The sequence below is a fragment of the Choloepus didactylus genome, chromosome 3 (genome assembly GCF_015220235.1).
Source record: "Choloepus didactylus isolate mChoDid1 chromosome 3, mChoDid1.pri, whole genome shotgun sequence".
Taxonomy (NCBI): Eukaryota; Metazoa; Chordata; class Mammalia; order Pilosa; family Megalonychidae; genus Choloepus; species Choloepus didactylus.
This window is the reverse complement of record NC_051309.1, coordinates 206,816,223-206,836,112: the sequence shown is the minus strand read 5'-3', so window position 1 is coordinate 206,836,112 and position 19,890 is coordinate 206,816,223. Positions and strand designations below refer to the sequence as shown.

At 32.1% G+C, this 19,890-nt stretch overlaps 1 protein-coding gene across 1 annotated transcript in view; it reads left to right on the top strand.

Moving 5' to 3' along the window:
- Nucleotides 1–19,890, top strand: part of MICU3 (mitochondrial calcium uptake family member 3) — a 110,557-nt gene that overhangs the window by 66,134 nt on the left and 24,533 nt on the right. The window contains exons 5-8 of the mRNA XM_037831238.1: nucleotides 4,170–4,217; nucleotides 7,283–7,365; nucleotides 9,675–9,746; nucleotides 12,969–13,007. Coding sequence (XP_037687166.1) covers nucleotides 4,170–4,217; nucleotides 7,283–7,365; nucleotides 9,675–9,746; nucleotides 12,969–13,007 — 242 coding nt within the window. The remainder of the gene's footprint in view (nucleotides 1–4,169; nucleotides 4,218–7,282; nucleotides 7,366–9,674; nucleotides 9,747–12,968; nucleotides 13,008–19,890) is intronic.

The window sequence follows — 19,890 nt, the reverse complement described above, 5'->3', positions numbered from 1 at the left end:
CTTGCAGTCTGTTAGTTATGGCTTATATTCCAATTCTCCTTCACAATGCGCTTTTTGTACATATTTATGGCATTAACTGATGAATAAAATCTCTGTGAATTCAAAATGGAATGTTTTTTAGGAATATCATACTTTTTTATATTCTTAAATATGACTGTTCTAGTTTGCTAATGCTGCTGGAATGCAAAATACCAGAAATGGATTGGCTATAAATAAAAGGGGGTTTATTTGGTTACACAGTTAAAAGTCTTAAGGCCGTAAAGTATCCAAGGTAACACATCAACAATCGGGTACCTTCACTGGAGGATGGCCAATGGCATCTGGGAAACCTCTGTTAGCTGGGAAGGCATGTGGCTGGCGTCTGCTCCAAAGTTCTGGTTTCAAATGGCTTTCTCCCAGGATGTTCCTCTTTAGTCTACAGTTTCCTCAAAAATGTCATTCTTAGTTGCACTTGGGGTATTTGTCCTCTCTTAGCTTCTCTGGAGCAAGAGTCTGCTTTCAACAGCTGTCTTCAAACTGTCTTTCATCTGCAGCTCCTCTCTCAGCTTCTGTGCATTCTTCAAAGTGTCCCTCTTGGCTGTAGCTCCTCTTCAAAATGTCACTCACAGCTGCACTGAGTTCCTTCTGTTTGTCAGCTCGTTTATATGGCTCCACAGATTGAGGCTCACCCTAAATGGGTGGGGCCGTACCTCTGTGGAAATTATCTCATCAGAGTTATCACCTACAGTTGGATGGGGCGTATCTCCATGGAAACACTCAAAGAATTACAATCTAATTAACACTGATAGGTCTAACCACACAAGATTACATCAAAGATAATGGCATTTGGGGGACACAGTACATTCAAACGGGCACAATGACTATGCAAAATAAAAATATTAAAGAAATGTTATAAAGTCGTATTTTCCTGTTTCATCACTTTTAATCCATATTTATTTGAAAAATCTGGCATGAAGATGAATACTAAAAAAGCAGTAGTTATAATTCATACATTTTATCTAAGTAGAATTAGAAATTCAAATTACTTTTAGCTGGTTCACATGGAATCCGAAACACACACCTTATCTTTTATTGTAGACTTTTTATTGCTATGGTTTTAAATTCTTTGAGAAATCTAAGTCAAGGTATCTTAAAAAGCTCTTAGAATTTTTCTCCCAGAAGTGTCTTTAAAGATTGACAATCAAATCTTAGGATGGGATGATAGGATTAGGGAAGGTCAAAGCTAAAAATGATCAGTTAAGTTGGTGAATTTTGAAAATATTTCCTTAAAACCTCTCATGGGAAAATCCAAATTGGATCAACTATAAAGTGAGAAAAATAAATGAATGAAAGAAGGAAAGTCGTATTGGTTAAGGGAGGGCTTTAATCTGGAAGCCCTGGTTTAGGCATTTCTTAATCCTCATTAAGTTATATGCATGTTTGCATTTTTTTTCTGGGGAGAGGATCTATTCCAGCTCTGCCCTATAAAACAGTGATGGAAATGGTGTATTTTTGTGCTGCTCAAAATGGAATCTACTAGCCAAATGTGGCTATTGAGCATTTGGAATGTGGCTAGTGCAACTGAGGAACTGAATTTTAGTTTTATTTAATTTTAATTATTTTAAATTTAAGTTAGCCACCTGGTGCCTATAGGAAAGTGCAGACCTACATACTGATCCCAGAAAGCTTTAGAACCATTAGGTCAGGTGAAGTAGAGAAATATGGAGAGCGTTTTTTGTTTCCTGTTTTTTTTGTTTTGTTTTATTTTTTAGTGAAGTGATTAGGTGGCAGAGAAATTTTAAATCTAAATTTTTAGAGCTTTTGAAGTTTAATTTTAAAATGAGCTTTATCTGATTAAAATATCACCCACCAAGAAAATATTATGCAGTTTTACAAAAAATTAATTGATGGGCAATTTTTATGAAAACATGCATTTCTGTAGATTTAGTTACAACAGCTATTGAATCATGCTATAACAACTGAACGGTTTAATGCTTTTAAGGAACTTCCTTAAATTTTTTTTTTTATTGAATTTTAAGAATAAACCTTGTTGGTATCTTTCTTATTGTCTATTTCTAAAGATAACAAAATTATTATATACTTGGTATTTATTTTTATTTTTTGACCCTGGGTAGCCTTAAAAGAAATTGAAAGGTTTGACTTACAGTTTTCCATTTTTGTGATTGAAAAGCATTTGGGTCTACAGTTCAGGTTTGGCACTATTTTCTCTTCTCCTTGATCATTTTAATTAAATTATATCATGGGTTTCACTTTGTTCTCTTTCTCTGTGGTTTTTGCCACCTCAAAAACCATTTATACAAAAGAATTGAAAACTGAGATTCAAACAGATACTTGTATGCCTATATTCAGGGAGGCATTATTCACAATAGCCAAAAGGTGAACACAACCCAACTATCTGTCAACAGATGAATGGATAAATAAAATATGGTAAATTCATGTAACAGAATATTATTTAGCCATGAAAAGGAATGAAGTCCTGATACTTGCTACAATATGGATGGACCATGAAAACTTCATGCTAAGTGAAATAAGACAGACACAAAAAGACAAATATTGTATGATTCTAATTATCTGAAATATTTATTCATAGAGACAGAAAGTAGATTAGATGTTTCTGGGGTAGGGGGATGAGAGGAATGGGGAGTTTTTGCCTATTGGGTACAGAGTTTCTGTTTGGGTGATGAAAAATTTTTGAAGTAGTGTTCATGGTGGCACAACATAATGCATATACTTAATGCCACTGAATTGTACACTTAAAAATGGTTAAAATGGCAAAGTTTACATTATAAATACTTCACCACAATTAAAAACAAACATTTAGTCCTACAGATATATGTAAGACTCTTAACTTTTAAGGGAAATTACACTTAAGGGAAATCTTGGGTTAACTCACAAAAGAAAGAACTTCTTTTTGAACTTGTTGAACTTCTTACTGAACTTCTTTATACCAGCTCACATTTCTGTGTATTCCACCCGATCAGTTAGAACAACAGTCAATGAGATGGGAGTGTAGAGACAGTGATCCCATTTCCTAATCCCATTTCCTTTTTCTCTTCCTGCATTCCCTATGGAATCTAAAGTATTGTATCTTTACATACAATGGCCAATCCAGAATCTTTCTCCCATAACATTCATGGCAATCAACCAGAACTATCTGTCTATAGGTCACAATATTCTAGTATAAACAAAAGAAGGGAATGCTCTCAGGACCTCCTAGCTAGTTCTCTTCATGTCTTCTGACAAACTACCTGAGAGTGGCTCCTCTTCTGTTTGTTCTCTAACAAAGAGGGTAACCTTAAAGAACGTCAGGTAAAATAGAGTTTTAAAATGCGTGATCTAATTATTTAAAGATGTTTTTATATCCTTTTACTAAACATCAGGACTATCTGATATCTGGATACACTTTGGAGACTTATTCCTGGTTTTAATTTTCTCTGACGACTGAATAGGTCAATTAAGCCATTAATTCTGGTTTTGGTTGTTGAAATCCAAAATGAAGAATTCTAATAACACAATGTATATTTTTATTTTACTACAAACAGAGTTTTAAAAGTTTGCAGTTAAAGTTACAGTGAACTCAGGATGTGAGTCATTTAATTAAAATAAGAACTTCTTAAAAGAGTTCATTTAATAGAAACATTAAATTTGTCAAGAATAGTACTAACTTTCAGGCAGAAAAAAATGATAAATATATAGAGTTTTTTTTTAATGCAATATAGAAATCAAATTTCTAGGCAAGAGTATCTAAATGTTTTATTAAAGTGGTGTTAAAAAGTAATTAAGCACTTACCAGTGTTAACTGTCTCCAACCTTTTTATTTTATGTTTTTAAATTATACATGAAAGCTAGCAATAAGTTTAAAAGTTACAACAGTAAGTGAACATTATAATTTTGCATTTTTTTGCCAAAATATTTGAGAGCATTTTATTAGGGATTTTATATGGATTTCTACAGAGGGATGTGGAATAATTGAAGTAGAATTAATTTTCTTGCTTCTTTTGTGATGATTTTATAATAATAATTTAGTCTCTTAGTATTGAGCATCTGCTTTAAAACTGTAAGCTATACATATTCTTTATTGCTATCATGAGAATAATATTGTACTTTGATAAATATGAAGACAGTGTAGTATTGTATACATAGCATAAATGATGCTCTGTTTCTTCTAGGTGTGATTTCTTACACGGAATATCTTTTTCTTTTATGTATTTTAACAAGTAAGTATACTCATTAAATCTATTCATGGATGCAGTTTTCTTTTTTAGCAGAAACTTAAAAAACAAATTTTTCTTGGATTCGCTGACTACTGAAAATCACTTTAGGCATATCTGTACTGTAATGCAAAATGCATGTCCTAATGCCACTGAAAAATGTTAAGCATTACACTATCAAAAGTCAAAAAGATAAATAATATTTATGGCTTAGGATATAGAAATACAATGCTCATAAATTTTAAATTTAACATCATATATGTGGTGTTAGTATTTATGAAACACCCATGGAGAAGATGTGTAATGTTTTGTAAATTTCCTACAACACTCATTCAAATTACATTTTCTGCAAGACTTGATATGAAAGAATGTCTCTTAGCTAGTAGTCTATCAGAATACCCATCAACCACATCCTAAAACAGCTTTGTTATTCTCTCCTTCTCATAGGCAGCAATTCTTGCAAAATATGTGAAAGGTTCACTAAGATTTTCAGTTAGCTTTCATTGAATTTAACGGAGGAACGGCCACAGTTCACTGTGCTCCAGCCACCTGGCTTTTCTGTTCTACAAGTTCCCACCTCAGGGATTTGTACTTTCTGCTCCCTGTGCCATCAGGGCTAGATTCCTCAGGATCCTCACACGACTGGCTTTTTCTCTTCATTCAAGTCTCCTTTCAAATGTGAATCCTTAGATAATGCCTATTTGACCATCCTATTTAAAATAGCTCCCTTTCCTGTCTCTCCTTCTTTATTTCTTTACCATGTTTTATTTTGTTCATAGAACTTAAAACTATTTGAAAGTATGTGTTGAGTGGTTTACATGTTCTTTTCTGTCTCCCTGCACTAGAACGCAGGGTCTATGTGGCAAAGATTTTATGTTTTTTGTCCACCTGTACCCTTTGTACAAAGAACAGTGTCTGGCACATGGTAGCCCCTCAAAAAAATAGTTGGTGAATGAATGAAGAAAAGAAGGAATGAAAGAATATCCCCAGTGCAATTTCCAGTTGTGGGTACTGGAGATCTGTGGAACAAGAACATCAGTAAAACTGTCATTAGAAACAAATCTTAAAGTACCTGTATTAATATGATTAGAAAATTCAGACCCACTTTGTTATTCTAAATTTAGTAATGAATGATGGTACACTGGGGTTCTGTTGCAGGAAGATTAGTATTTGTGTGTGTGTGTGGGGGGGTGGATGTCTCAAGAATTATAGAATTTTATTTTTTCTTGTCCCCACCCCCGCCCCCCAGACTTGAAATGAAATAAAAATGTTGGTGCTGAAGAACAACAAGTATTATGCAGTTAGTAATTGGGCTACCTGAGTTTGTTCCTGACCAGAAAGCTATAATGATGATGGAAGTCCAGCCAAAGATGAGCACTGCCATAAGAATTAGAGTACGAAGGAGTCTCTTAGGGACTTGTTGAAAAGTTTATCTGATTAGCCAGAACAATTTTGGATGCAAAATGAGAAGACATAAGTACCTACCCCAGCATAGTAATAGGCAAGAATAAAAACAGTGCTGGTTAGGAAAACCCATTGTTGAGTTCGAGAGGTTGTGGGATAAGAGTATAGGAAAAAACATACACAAAGGGTGTGCTTACCTTGGAGAGTTTAGACTCTGAGTTCTGTAGAACTTCCTTTGGAGTTCAGGACCCTCTATAGAAGCTTCTAGGAAGTCTGAGTTGAAAAATTATGGGATTTTGTTTAGATTAGAACCAAGAAAAATATGAAAAGAGTGTCGGTAGAAAGTGGGCTGGATAATCATTTATTAATCTATGTTACTTGTCTGTAGGTATCTCATCTCCCTTTTCTTATTTTAACATATTTTTCCCTTTCAAACACTGCTAATAAGGACTTCCTTTTGTGTATATATTCTCAAGATCTTTTTAAAGCTTAAAACTTGGTTATCAGAGATAATATAACTGATTTTTATTCCTTTCTCAAGTAAATTTAGATTCCTAAAATACATGTGAGAAATGAGCTTTCATAAAAGACTATTTTTATTTCTATTATTTTCAGAGGCAAGTATTGCCAGTTAAGAAAGTAGGGCTATATTCTTCTCCTTTACCAGTTTCGAGATTTCACAACAGGTAGTGGCAAGTGTATCTGTGAGAGGTCCCTTTTTAAACATTTTGCCAGTCATCTCAAAAGAAAAGGTCAGATGTTTTGAGAAAGACATGCACACTGAGAAGCTCTTTGAAGGATGCTTTCAAGTTTCCTTCTGTCCAAATTTTCTTCTTTGTGATTTAGAAATAAAAAGGGGGAAGGGATTGAACCTTATTATATGGTTCATAAAATTAAAGCAGTTCATGATATGTGGCTCTGTCTTTCTCAGAATAGCAATTGTTCCTTGTATTTTGAGGAAATTTGGAATTATTTATTCAAGCTTTTTCTTTTACTTTTCTGTGTTTGAAGCCCGCAATAGTTTAAGCCCCAAAATACGAACTATGTAGGGAAAATCTCAAATGTTTCCCTTTTGCTTCATCTTTCCTGATAATTGGAATATATTCAAGAAATAATTATCTTAAAAATTGGCTGCCTTACCTTGGCTCAGCTTCTCTAGTCCTGAATTTATTACTTTAAAACAATTTGTACATTGTGACCACAATGTCTTTGCAAAGAGCTCATCATATTGTAATCTCATATCGCTTGACAGTTTTCATGGGTAAATTTAGTTATAATTTTCCCAAGAATCGGGACTAGTCAATTGTGTCATATTTTTTATTTTTTTCCAGCACTAGGTAGTTGACCCTATTGAAAATGTTTCAAATGTGATGAGCTAGTTTCCTTTCAAACAAACTGACAGGCTTTGGATAAGAATGAGGAATACTTATTTCTAGAAGGAAGGTAGTTAAATTTTTCAGTTGGTACTGTGCCAGAAGTATATGAAGCAGAAATATGTATACTTCTATATAACCTTCACTATATTTAATTAATAATAATCTGTTACTTTTAATATTGGATAAAAGAATTTCTGTACAAAATATGAGTAACTTAATAACTAATACGAATTTTGCCCTTTAAAGTATATTTTTCTATTTCATGAATACTTTTTCCATTCTTTTTGGCAGAGCCACATGCAGGTTTTAGAATAGCTTTTAACATGTTTGACACTGATGGCAATGAGATGGTGGATAAAAAGGAATTTTTGGTGGTATGTATATTATGTGCTGCATTTATCAATAATTAAATATTGCTTACTTATATTTTTATATTTTTGTGTTATTGGACATACTACTGTAGAGGAAAAATAGTGGAAAATGTATGCTTTCACCTTAATTTAATAAAGAAGTATATAGTCATGTACCTTGAATAATATTTATATTATAACAATATAAATTATCTTGATTGTGTAAAGATTATTTTAATTGTTTATACATTATCTGGAAATTTGAAATGTCAGATATTTCCTATTGCGTGGATAACAGGAAATCCTGAGGTTATATATATGCCCAGTTAATATTTAATCCCCATCATATCAGCCATCCAATTGCAATTCTTTGCCAGAGGATCTTCTCTTTCTTCTCAGTATATGATTTTTCTTCTCTTACATTGACTCCTGTTTTGTATGCCAATCTAGTCCCTATTTCCCTATTCCCTTCTCCTCTCTTTGACTAAGGGCTGGTCTAAAGTGGGAGAAGTATGATAGTTCTTAGGTATTTATCCTTCCAACTTTCTCACCTACCCACTCCGGACTTGATGCTGGCTTGGCAACATCTTCAGCCACTCACTAATCCTACTGTGTTTCTTTCTACCTTCACCCTCCCACTTCCAGAATTTTTCCATTTCTCTTTACCCAGGTACTCTGCATCTGCTTCTGTAGCAAAATAGCTGTTCTGTTTTTACTTTGAAACAAAGATTAATATTCATTTATTCCCAAGAGTAGCAGGAACCCACCCTTAGCATTTATGTGCAACTCTGCCTTTACTTATACTCTCCTAGTAAAAAGAAAGGGACAAGATGGCGCATAAATAAGCTGTTTTGTTTTCTCTTTTTTCCTTTGTAAGATTTTTCCATTAAAAAATCCCTCAGTAAGTTTGAAATTATTTCAAAACAAAAAGTTTAAAAAAATCCCTTAGAAAACCTCGTAAAGAGTTCTGTGTTTTCTTCAGAGGTTAGAACACAGAAGAGAAATTATGAAATCATTCCTCTCTGTGGTAAGAAAGAGAAGAAAGAAAAATCCTTATCAAAAGCTAATTAACAGCCATTTGAAGGGAAGCAGACAGACTAATTACAGGATTTATCAAAAAGCTTAATCTGAAACCCAGTCAGCCCTTGCCAGGGTGCAGTCCCTGAGCCAAGCCTCACGACCTTGACTATGGAGGATCCCTTAGTCTAGTGCCTGGATGGTTGTGGCAAGGTGAGGGTTTTCAACTTCATTGTGATAGATAGAAATATGTTCCTAACATCCTGAAATGGAGAAGTTTCATTTGACATAGCTTTGTTATAATAGTGCACAACTGTATTTTCAGAACTTTCAGAATGAGCCTAGTAAAGTAAAAGATGACCTTTGGAACATAGTCCATTGGAAGATGTGCATGAGGCTGTTTTTTGGAATGTTGTATGTTTGTGGAGACATATGTTGTATGTTTATAAGAATACTCATATAGAACCCCTATTTGTTTCTATTCTACATACTTGCAAAAGCTGCCTTTGCTTTAAAGTTGTGGTCTGCTCTTTTCAGTGGCTCTACTGCTGCCCCATAAATGGTGGGTTTTTGTTTTTTGTTTTTTTGTTTTTTTTTCCTATTTTTTTCTTTTACAAAGAGCTCCTGAAATCAGGAAGTGGTGTTGGGCTAAGTAAAGGTCTACAAATCTGATTTTCCCATCTATTTAGGAAGTAATTATTAACAACTTTTGCTAAAATCTCTTTTCACTTAAAAAGTGCATAAAAAATTTATGTATCAATAAAATCATTTATATTTGGTACTATATTTTAAAATATTAATTGAATTTTATTTGAATTTCAATTGTGGCTATACAAAATGAAATGAGGAATTGAGATAGCTGTCCAAATTATACACACAAGAGCAGTGAACTCTCCAGAAAATGGAGATAGAGGTAGAATTAGGCTTACATTTGTGTAATTATAGGATTTTAAAGAGGAAATAATACCATTTATAATAATAATAATAGCAACATTTATTGAGAACTTACTATGTGACAGGTACTGTGCTAAGTAATTACTTTTAACTTTCCTATAAGGTATAGAAAACAAGTCTTAATTAAACAAAATAATTTGTCCAAGGGAGTATATATACACTTTACTTGACTATGGGTTGCCAGTATCAAAGGATGTATTTTCTTTTCCTCAGGAAGAAAAATTGAAATCAGAAAATATATTACAGTAGTTTTGATTTTCCTAGTGGATAGAGCTAACTAAACATATGCCTAGCACAGGGTAGTAAGTAGGTTTCCAGAAATTCTTTTTGGATACTTGATTTTTGGTTGGTTTCCTTTTCAGCTTCAAGAGATATTCAGGAAAAAAAATGAAAAGAGAGAAATTAAAGGAGATGAAGAAAAGCGTGCACTGCTGGTAAGGATAATTTATAGTCATTTCAGGTGGGTTTTCTAGGTAAGAATTATTTTACTGATGTTGAGAAACAGTGGTTATAGTTTGTAACTTTAAGGCTATCTCCTTCTTAAACCCTTTCTAAAGTTCTTATGTAGAGAAACTGCTTCAGTATTTATATGCATTGATATCAATATTTATATGAAATATTGATATTAAACATCCATATCTATAATCACATTCATTAAATCATTTTCATCACTGCTGTTATCTGTGAGATTTGAAGGGTATGTTATATGAAAGATTAATATAGATCATTATGCATGTAAAAATTTAAAGGTGAATTGCAAAGATTTAATTGTAAATGTGACTGAATTTAGTGGTACGGCAATAAAATAAATGTTAAAGCAAATACAAGGAAATAATATGTTTCCTTGCATTCTTAGAAATATAGACTCTTCTTCTGGGATAAAATAACATTTTTGTCTTACTCCAAACCTAGAGTTAAGTTAACATTTCTCTTCATCTTCCTACCAGTTTTTATTTTGCTTTTCCTACATATTTCAGCCTGACAACAGGCCAGGTTCACATGATAAAAATAACAAGCAGGTACTTAGACCTGACTATCAGGCACTAACTATATTTGGTGCTTCACATGCATTTTCTCATTTAATCTACCCAGTACTGTAGTTCTCTTTTCTGTAATTATAGTTGAGAAAACTGAGAATTGGAGAGATGAGCTATCTTGTGCAAAGTTATGTAGCTATCAAATGACAAAATCAGCTTCTGAACCAATACCTGAGCAGCTCCAAAACCTCCATTTTTACCCAGTTTCACATATTTCTTCATCTGGTAGTTATCTAAAACAGAAAAATAGTGAATTTTGTTGGCATGTAAATATAATTGTTCATTTGAAAATAAGTGGCGTTGTGCAGTAGTTTAATTGTTCTATAATGGAATTCAAATAAGTGGCTTCAGAAAGTTGCAGCATTTTCCATTCTCATTGTTAGAAGAATATGTTTTAGGTTTTTCATACATGTATTATCAGTAGCAGATGGGTGCCATATTCAAACCCAGTATATTTATGAAATGTATATTTGTATTTAGTTTAATAAAAGATATTTAATAAAAGGATTATGAAATATATATTTGTTCATAGGATATTTGGCTATGATATATGAACAGTATATGTTGAACCTCCCCAAATATACTAATGACAAAGTTTATAGAAGACACTTAAAAATCAAAGGACTGATTGTCATGTTAGCCAAATGTTAAAAGGGCATTATTAGTTCTCCACTTACTTACATCTCAGAGTTTTCACATTGTAATTAATAAACCTTATATGAATTAATCTCATAAATGCAAGCTTTTAGAATATTAGGAAGTAAGACTAGAGAATGAATACCTTTTATTTCCTATGGATAATATAATATATTGAAAGAATGTGTGATTATTTTATGAACAATACTATTCTACTCATTAACATTTACTAAAATACGTAAGTCAAGTAACAAGAGAAGAAAGGGAAAAATCATAGCAAACAACCCACACGGGAAAAAGCTACAGTGTTGGCACAAAGTTTATTGATTTAATGCAAATATTTTGCAGTTTGATATAGCAAAACCTCATTAATTTGGGTTAGTTAGGGAAGGTCTATATAAATTATAAAATCTGAATTATACCATTGTATTATTTTATATGATGTAGTCAATGTAGTATTCCTTAGCAAATATAGAGGAACGGAGGCTGGTTTTAAAGAACAGAGAAAGATAACTTTTAAGTAATATATAACTTGTTTATATGTAAAGGAGTGCTTACTAAAGTCATTGACTTTCACAGATACCTCAGAGATATTTATTTTAAATAGTTTAAAAAGTCTTCCTGAAATTTCTTTTACATAATTTAGGTGTTGAAACTATTCCCTAAAACAATTAAGAAATAATCTTTAATACAGCCACTGAACCAAACAACAATGTACAGCAATACATCTCTCTACAAATATTAGTTATTGTGTTTAACAGTAATGATAACTAATGGTAATTTATTGTTAATAGTCACATTTTAAATAATGCAAATCTGAACTGCTGTGGTTTTATTTTATACTACTTTAGTTATAGAGAATCCCGTAGAAGGCAAGGAGGTGTTTTCAGAGTCATAAAAATGATAAAAATGACAATATGATTCTGTATATCCTTAGAACATTTTGGTTGAGTTTTGAAGCATTTGAAATTTAGCTTTTAGTGAAAATACATGGATTGCATTAGGGAAACAGTGTAACTATAACACAGGCCTGGGATCCAGATTCTCTGGGCTTGAATCCTACCACTCATTACCTGGGTGACCTTGAATAAGGTCATTAACCTCTCTGTGCCTCATTTATTCATTTGTACAATGGGTCTAATATTAGTAATCACCTAAGGGGATTGCTGTAGTGCTTACATGAACTAAAACACATAGTGTTAATAGTGTGTGAGGTACAAGAAGCACTCAAAAAGGTGAGCTAATAGTAAAACTTAAAGTTCTCCTTTAATTAGTAGAACTACAGCTGCTTCAATCAAAACTAAATCAAAAGCAATCAAACCAAATAAGAAATATTTACATGCCAAAATAAAACTGAGTGTGCTTCAGAAGGAAAAAGGGAAAGAAACATAACGTTTCTTTGGGCACATAGGTACCATGCTAAGCTCTATGCTAGATCCATTATAAATGTTATTCCCATATAGCCCTCATTCCCATTCTCCCAGGTAAGTATTTTACCTGTTTTACAGGTGAGAAAGTAGTCTTAGAGAAGTTAATTAACTTGTCTAAGGTCAAAGTGCTAATATTAGCAGAACCAGCATTCTAGAGCCAGTCTCCCATACCATTTCCACTATGCTATACTGCTCCATCTAGATTTTTCTCCTATCCCATATAGCATTGCTGAAGCATGTCTAAATAAAACTGCATACTTAAGAGGAACATGTTTTACTCAAAGCAAAATTTCTGTCAAGTTACAGTAAAAATGGTTTAGATGAACACAAATTTATGTAATGTTTAATTATATGAGATTAAAAAACCTTTGCTACTCATCTTTAACATTTACCCATGTAAATAAATGTGTGTGTGCTCTATATAGAATATAGCATAATGATTTGCCCTTCCTAATTGATTATTTTGTCGTCTTTTTCTTGTTTTTTTCTTTTGCTATACTTGGGTTCATTCTGAAATGTGACACCTCATTTGGCCCTTTGTGCTCTATGTCAGCGTCTTCAACTTTATGGATTCCATTCTCCTACTAATAGTGTATGTACAATACTTTAAATGTTCTTTATGTATATAGCCCTCACCTGTTATACTTGATAAAGTTTTTTCTTTACGTAAAGTTATATCTGCTATTTAGAATGTTTAGGAATTTATTGAATATAAACAAGCCAGAATTTTACATTTCCTTCCCAGGTTTATGAGACGACTAAAACATACAGAACGAGGGTGTGTTTTTAACTTTGGATTGAAACAAAGGAAAGGTCCATGAACAACAATAACCAAAAACTCTAGTAGAATAATTGAAATTCTGTTTTTCAGCTGTGTTTGAAGAGATATATATACAAATTATGGGGCAGATTCTCAGGCTCTGCTCCTGCAGAACACAGGTATTTTTATGAACTAGATCTATCCAATCTAATATATAGTCTTTTCTCAATTCTAATAAAGAGGTATGTAAATGGATAAACTTAGTCTTCGTATTTCTCTCAAATTGTTTGTTGCCTGCCTACTGAATATGGTCTATATAAGAATTTTGTATAAAATGGCATTTGATCAATTATGTGTTTAATATATCATGGATAATTTTATTTCTCAAAGAGGACTATGATTTTCAGAGTCGTCTTTTCCTGAAAAAGCTGGTACTGAAAATCAGCTTCCAAATATCCTTTTCTTATGCTGAGCTTTTGTCTTTTTTTCTATCCTCCTAGGAAAGTCAGAGCTTGTTGATTAACCCAGCTACTAAATAACAGAATAATTCATTGCCTCTTTTGGATGTAAATATGTGCGGCTCATTTAATTTCCCCAAGGATCCTTCAGTCACTTAGAAGGATCCCTCAACTTATAAAACTTCCAAACTCAGAGAGCCCTTGAATGCAGGGTGCCTGACTTGGTATTATCCAGCTGAAGATGTTCCAGCTCTAGTGCACAATTCTAAAAGCAGACGTGTTGCCTTCTGTATTGGATAATTCATCAAAAACCCAAACTTTAAAGGCTAACTCTGTTCTGTATATATACACAGGCTGATTTAATATAAAGTAAACCCAGGATATCCTGCCTAGGCTCAAGGAATGGACCTGGACAAATGTCTTGGATTGGGAAACAAGCCCAGTTCCTGGGACCCTTATGACTGCTTTGAGTCCTTACAAGATACTTTAAAAATATTTTTACAAAATTCACTACTCTTCCTTAAATAAAACCTATTATTTTCTGAAAAACTTTAAAGGATTCCTTTAATAATAATTCCAAAAAAATTTGTTAAGAATGTGTAAGATGAAAATTTCACAGATTTTATTGCCGTATGCCATGTGAAACTTAATAAATGTTAATAATATTTGGTGCTTAGTCTTATTTTTCTAATTTGTCATTGCATGAGTCATTTTCCAACCACAGCAATTTTTATTTTTCCTTTAAACTCATAAATAATTTTCCAATAAGGAGATGACGTGGGTTTTTTAAAGCACACTCAGAGTAACATTGTTAAAAGGAAACAGATTCTAATATAGCTCTAGTTTAAGCAACAAATACAGACAACTCTCAGTTGTTGAGACGTTTAGAGAATATTGAGAAGCAGACTTAAATTGCATATTTCACTTATATTTTACTTGCTTATTTAATGGGAAAGTAAGTTTATGATTTTACTTTTTATTGTGGTAATATATATTTTTCTTTTTATTATTTATTTTAAATGTGGACAGATTCTTTTCCATCAAAGAATATAAAATGCATATTTTAAAGTGATGTAACTTGATGTCATTTTTATCTACATAGACCTAAATGGGTTACATGATTTTTTAACTCCCTTGGAAGTTTAGTTTTTTCTATAAGCTCACTTTTTTCCCTATAGTAGAAAAGTTTTTACTCAGAAATTAATGATTATTAAAAAAAAAAAAAAATGCCAGCACTCAAGGAAAATTCATTTTAAATTAGGAAAAAATCAGAAGAGTAAAAGTTTATATGAAATATGATTGGTAAAAGTGTTCCTCTAAAATATTGGTGTAATGTATGAATTAACTGACAATTAACTGCTAGTTTCCAGAGTCACAGATCAACTGGAAGGATAATGTGTCTAATTTGAGTGCAGATCATAGAGCTGAGTCTAAGCTAAGAGCTTTTTATAAAAGCCAGTTTCTACCTTTAGGAAGAAGTTCCATCAGGAAAGCAGTTGATTTTCTTGGCCTTTACTATCGGGAAAGAGATTCTGTGGCCTCTGAAAGTTTAATCACTGCTCATATTCAATCAAATTCTTGCTATGGTATAATCTTCTCTTTGAAGATTCAGTGTACTCCTTTGTATCCATGAAGATAGTTAAGTTACCTCATAGACAGATTACCCTGATTCTTTGCACGTTTCTCGTACAGTCAACTCTTGATTATCTGCTCACCATAATGAATAAAAAACAAAAGATTCAAAAGAAGAAATAGTGCAAAAGTCAATTATATTTAACCTTGGCATGCCTTAAATGATTTCTTGAACTTTTTCAGAGATTATCATTAATTACCCTAATTCCATTATAATCAGAAGGTTTATCATTTTTATGCCAGTTCCTTGACATGTGTTGAGACTTGTTTTATGGATTAAAACAATGTCAATATTCATAAATGTTCTGTGTTTGAAAAGAATATGTATTCTGCAATTTGGGGTCCAGGATTCTATTTTATGTACATATGAGACCAAACATGTTTAGGTGTTTTAAATCTTCTCTGTCATTACTATTTTTTGGTATCTTCTCTGTCATTACTGTTTTTTGGATCTGCTTGATCTATCAGTTAGAATGTTGAATTACATATTACAATGGTAGATTTGTTGATTTCTACTTGTAATTTTGTCACTTTTTGCTTTATATAAATATATATATATATATTTTTTGCTTTATATATTTATATATTACCTCACCTGTAAAGTATATAGATAAGTTATAGCTTCTTAGTGAATTGGATCTTCTGTTAGTATGTACTAATACTGGATCTCTAGAAATGTGTTTTTGACCTTAAAATTTATTTTAGTTGTTGTAAGAATAAATATGCCACCTTTCCTTTGATTAATACTTTATTTTCTATTTTTATTTATTTTTGATGTTTTGTTTATTTTCTATTTTTTCCTCTAGTGATGCTTTCTCTGATTTTTTTTAAATCTATATTTTAGTTCAGAAATTTAGTGCAAATAAAATGTAAATATTAAAAAAAAAGAATAGTAATAAAAATTGAACTGCCATATAGATCAAGAAATAGAACATCCCCATGTCCCAACCCCTTCATATGTCCTTCCAGTCATAACTCCATCCTCTCCCCCAAAAGATAGCCACAATCACAATTTTTATGTAAATCACTTCCTTGCTTTGTTTTGTGTTTTTAGAAACTATTTATGCATTCTAAACAATATGGTTTAGTTGTATCCTGTTTTGTACTTCATGTAAATGAATTATATGAATTTTTCTGTCTTCTTTGACTCAACATGATTTCAGTTTCATCTGCATTGTTCTATATAGCACACATTCATTCACTTTGATTGCTGTAAGCAGTGGTTCTCAAACTTTTTTGTGTAGCGATCCCTTTACGTTGTAAAAATTACTGCGGAGCCAAGTCAGCTTTTATGCGGATTATATGTATCTATATTTACCATATTAGAATTTAAAACTGAGAAATTTTAAAAATATGTATTAATTTTAAAATAGCAGTAAACTCATGTTAACATAAAATCTTTTATGAAAGTAACTATTTTTGACAAGTAATATTCAATAAAGAGTAATATTGTTTTACATTCTTTGCAAATCTCTTTAATATCTGGCTAAAAGAAGATAGCTGGATTCTCACGTCTGCTTCTACATTCAGTCAATATGTTGTTTTGGTGGTATTGGCAGTTGTTTCCCTTGAAGCGACAAGCTTATTTGTTCATTTTTGACAAAATGTTTGCCAAATACCTAAGTCTGAATACCATAGTTTGTCAGTTGTTCTGACAAAAATTGTGGTTCATGAAAAAAGTGGCTAGTTCAGCTTGAAACACCTCATTGCACGAGTGTTTTTTCTCAAGACAACATAGTACGTAGTGACATATGTTTGTTCTAGTTCATGGAAGAACATTCTTACATTTGTGCTGTTAACCACCTTCATTATCCACAGCAGGGTTCACTGTGTTCATCCTCTAGCTTGCCTTCTAGTGACATTCAAGACCCTAAACTTTCCCTTTCAACCACAATCACACACATGATTCATTGCTGCTAATTATACTCACAATAATGTGCTACTATCACCTTTATCTATCTCCAAACATTTACAGTTAACCTCACTGAAAATTCTGCACAAATTAAGCATCAGCTCCCCATTCTCTACCCTCGTTCTCTTTTGATAATCTATATTCTAGATATTATTAACGCCATGAGTTTGCTTATTACATTTAGTTCATATTAGTGAGATCATACGATATTTGTCCGTTTGTGTCTTGCTTATTTCACTTAGTATAATGTCCTCAGGGTTCATCCATGTTGTCACATGCTTCTGGATTTCATTCCTTCTTACTGCTGGAAATATTCCATGGTATGTGTATACCACATTTGTTTATCCATTCATCAGTTGGTGAACACTTGGGTTGTTTCCATCTTTTGGCAGTTGTGGAAATGCTGCTATGAACATGGGTGTACAAATGTCTGTTTGCATCCCTGTTTTCAGTTCTGCTATTACGGATCATATGGTAGTTCTGTACTTAGCTTCCTGAGAGACCATCAAACTGCCTTCCAGAGCAACTGTACCATTTTACATTCCCACTAGCAGTGAATGAATGTTCCTATTCCTGCACGTCCTCTCCAACACTTGTATACCATTAGATACCATTACACCTTCTGTTTTTTTAATAGTAGATGTGAAATGACATCTCATTGTGGTTTTTTTTTTTTAATTTTTTAAATCCATTTTTTAATCTGAAATTTAACATATATACATAACAGTGATAACTTTCAAAGTATGAGTTAATAAGTAGTTAGAGAGCAAATTTCGAAGAATGTTGTGGGTTACAGTTCCACAGTTTCAGTTATTTCCTTATTGTGAAATATAACATATATACAGAAAGGTGGTAATTTTCAAAGTACAATTTAACAATTAGTAATATAGGTAATTTCAGAGAATGTTATGGTTTACTCATTGTGGTTTTGATTTGCATTTCCCTAATAGCTGGTGAAGTTGGGCATCTTTTCATGTGCTTTCTAAAAGCCTTTTGTATTCCATCTTTGGAAAGATGTCTATTCAAGTCTTTTGCCCATTTTTTAATTGGGTTGTTTGTCTTTTTACTGTTGAGTTGTAGGATTTCTTTGTATATTCTGGATATTAAACTCTTACCTGATAAGGGTTTTTCTTTTTTTATTTCTTTCATTCTTTCATCATGAGTTTTGTGGGATGTCTTTAATAGGATCCTGCTTGCTCAGCCAAAAAGGCACAAGGAATTCTTGAACGAAACTGCGGTTTAAGGAAGTTCTATAAATTACAGACTCTGAACTTATGCAAAAAATGCATCATACTTAAAGGGTACATTCAGGACATCTTTTGCCTAGGCCCTCCATTTTTTAAGTTCTTTCAAAATATCTGTATCCCTTAGAGCTCTTTAATGAAGGGCTACACCTAACACACACTCTGGCAAGGGGGCCTAAAGCTCAAATCAAAAATACTTTAAGGGCTTCAGGAATTCTTCGCAAATTGCCCTACTGTTTGCATATCAAAACCTTATACTGTTTCCTGCTCATTTTCCCCTATCAGTCTTTTCTTAGCATGTATGCATATAGTCTAGTTTTGAATTTGCTTTGCATTGCTTGCAATTAAAATTTATTCTGGGTGTCATGGCCGCTTTAAGCTTATTTTAAATTTTAAAATAAAACTATTTAAAATTATTACTAAAATTATTAAAATTAAATAATAAAATAATATATATTATATTAATAATATATATTTAATATATAATAATTAAATAATTATTAAAATTATTTTAAATTTTAAATTTTATGGTTTTGAATCTTCCTACTAGTTTTGCATGTTCTGAAAATTTACTCTTAATTTCATGATCCAAGTAACTGAAAAATACTGGCTCCAGAACAGACACATCTATAGGAATCAACAAGTAAATCCCTAATATATTAGCTTTGTTTTTCCAAATCATTATACAGTATATATTTACTTGATATAAGGCATAGCAGTAATTGCTGTGAGGAGATTGTCCCTGTCCTCAGTAACTTTATAATTTAAAAGATGGTATAAAATAAAAAATAGAGATGATGTAAGGTAAACAAAGCAAAAATAAATATAGTCAGCTGGAGCAATTCAGTCATATACTCTATTATAATTTAATGTAACATAACATGAAGGGTTGTTTTGTTACAAAAATTTTTTTTTAATTTTGAAAATTGTATATTATCCTCAAAGGAAGTGATTTACATAAAGATTGTTTATTTCTAAGAATAAAATTTAAAATATCCTAGTCCCATCATTCTGAAATAATCAGTATATTTACTCCTTTTTTTCTATGCTCAGAAAATATTTTTTTCTATATAAATAAATAACCCACCTCAATATGGTTTGTTAAACTAATTTCATTTCTTAATAAGTTGTGGGTATTTTTCTAATTTCATCATTTTGTGTGTGTCCATGTGTATATGTGTGTGTATGTGTGCACCCATGTGTGTGATTGTGACCAGTGTTTGAAAGTAGGGAAGAAGCAGGGCTTCCCGAAGGGAACCGTTCCTGTTACCCTCCTAATAATAGTGCACAGTTAAGTTACTTTCCAGTTTTATAGATTAAACAATCCCTTTCTTCATCATATGTTACCCTTTTAAGTTGCAATAAAAATACAACCATTTCACAATATTTAGATAATATTTGTCAAGGAAGTATTCAATCCATCTGGAATCTATAGAGGTTCTACCATACCTGTAGAACTGGATCTGTAC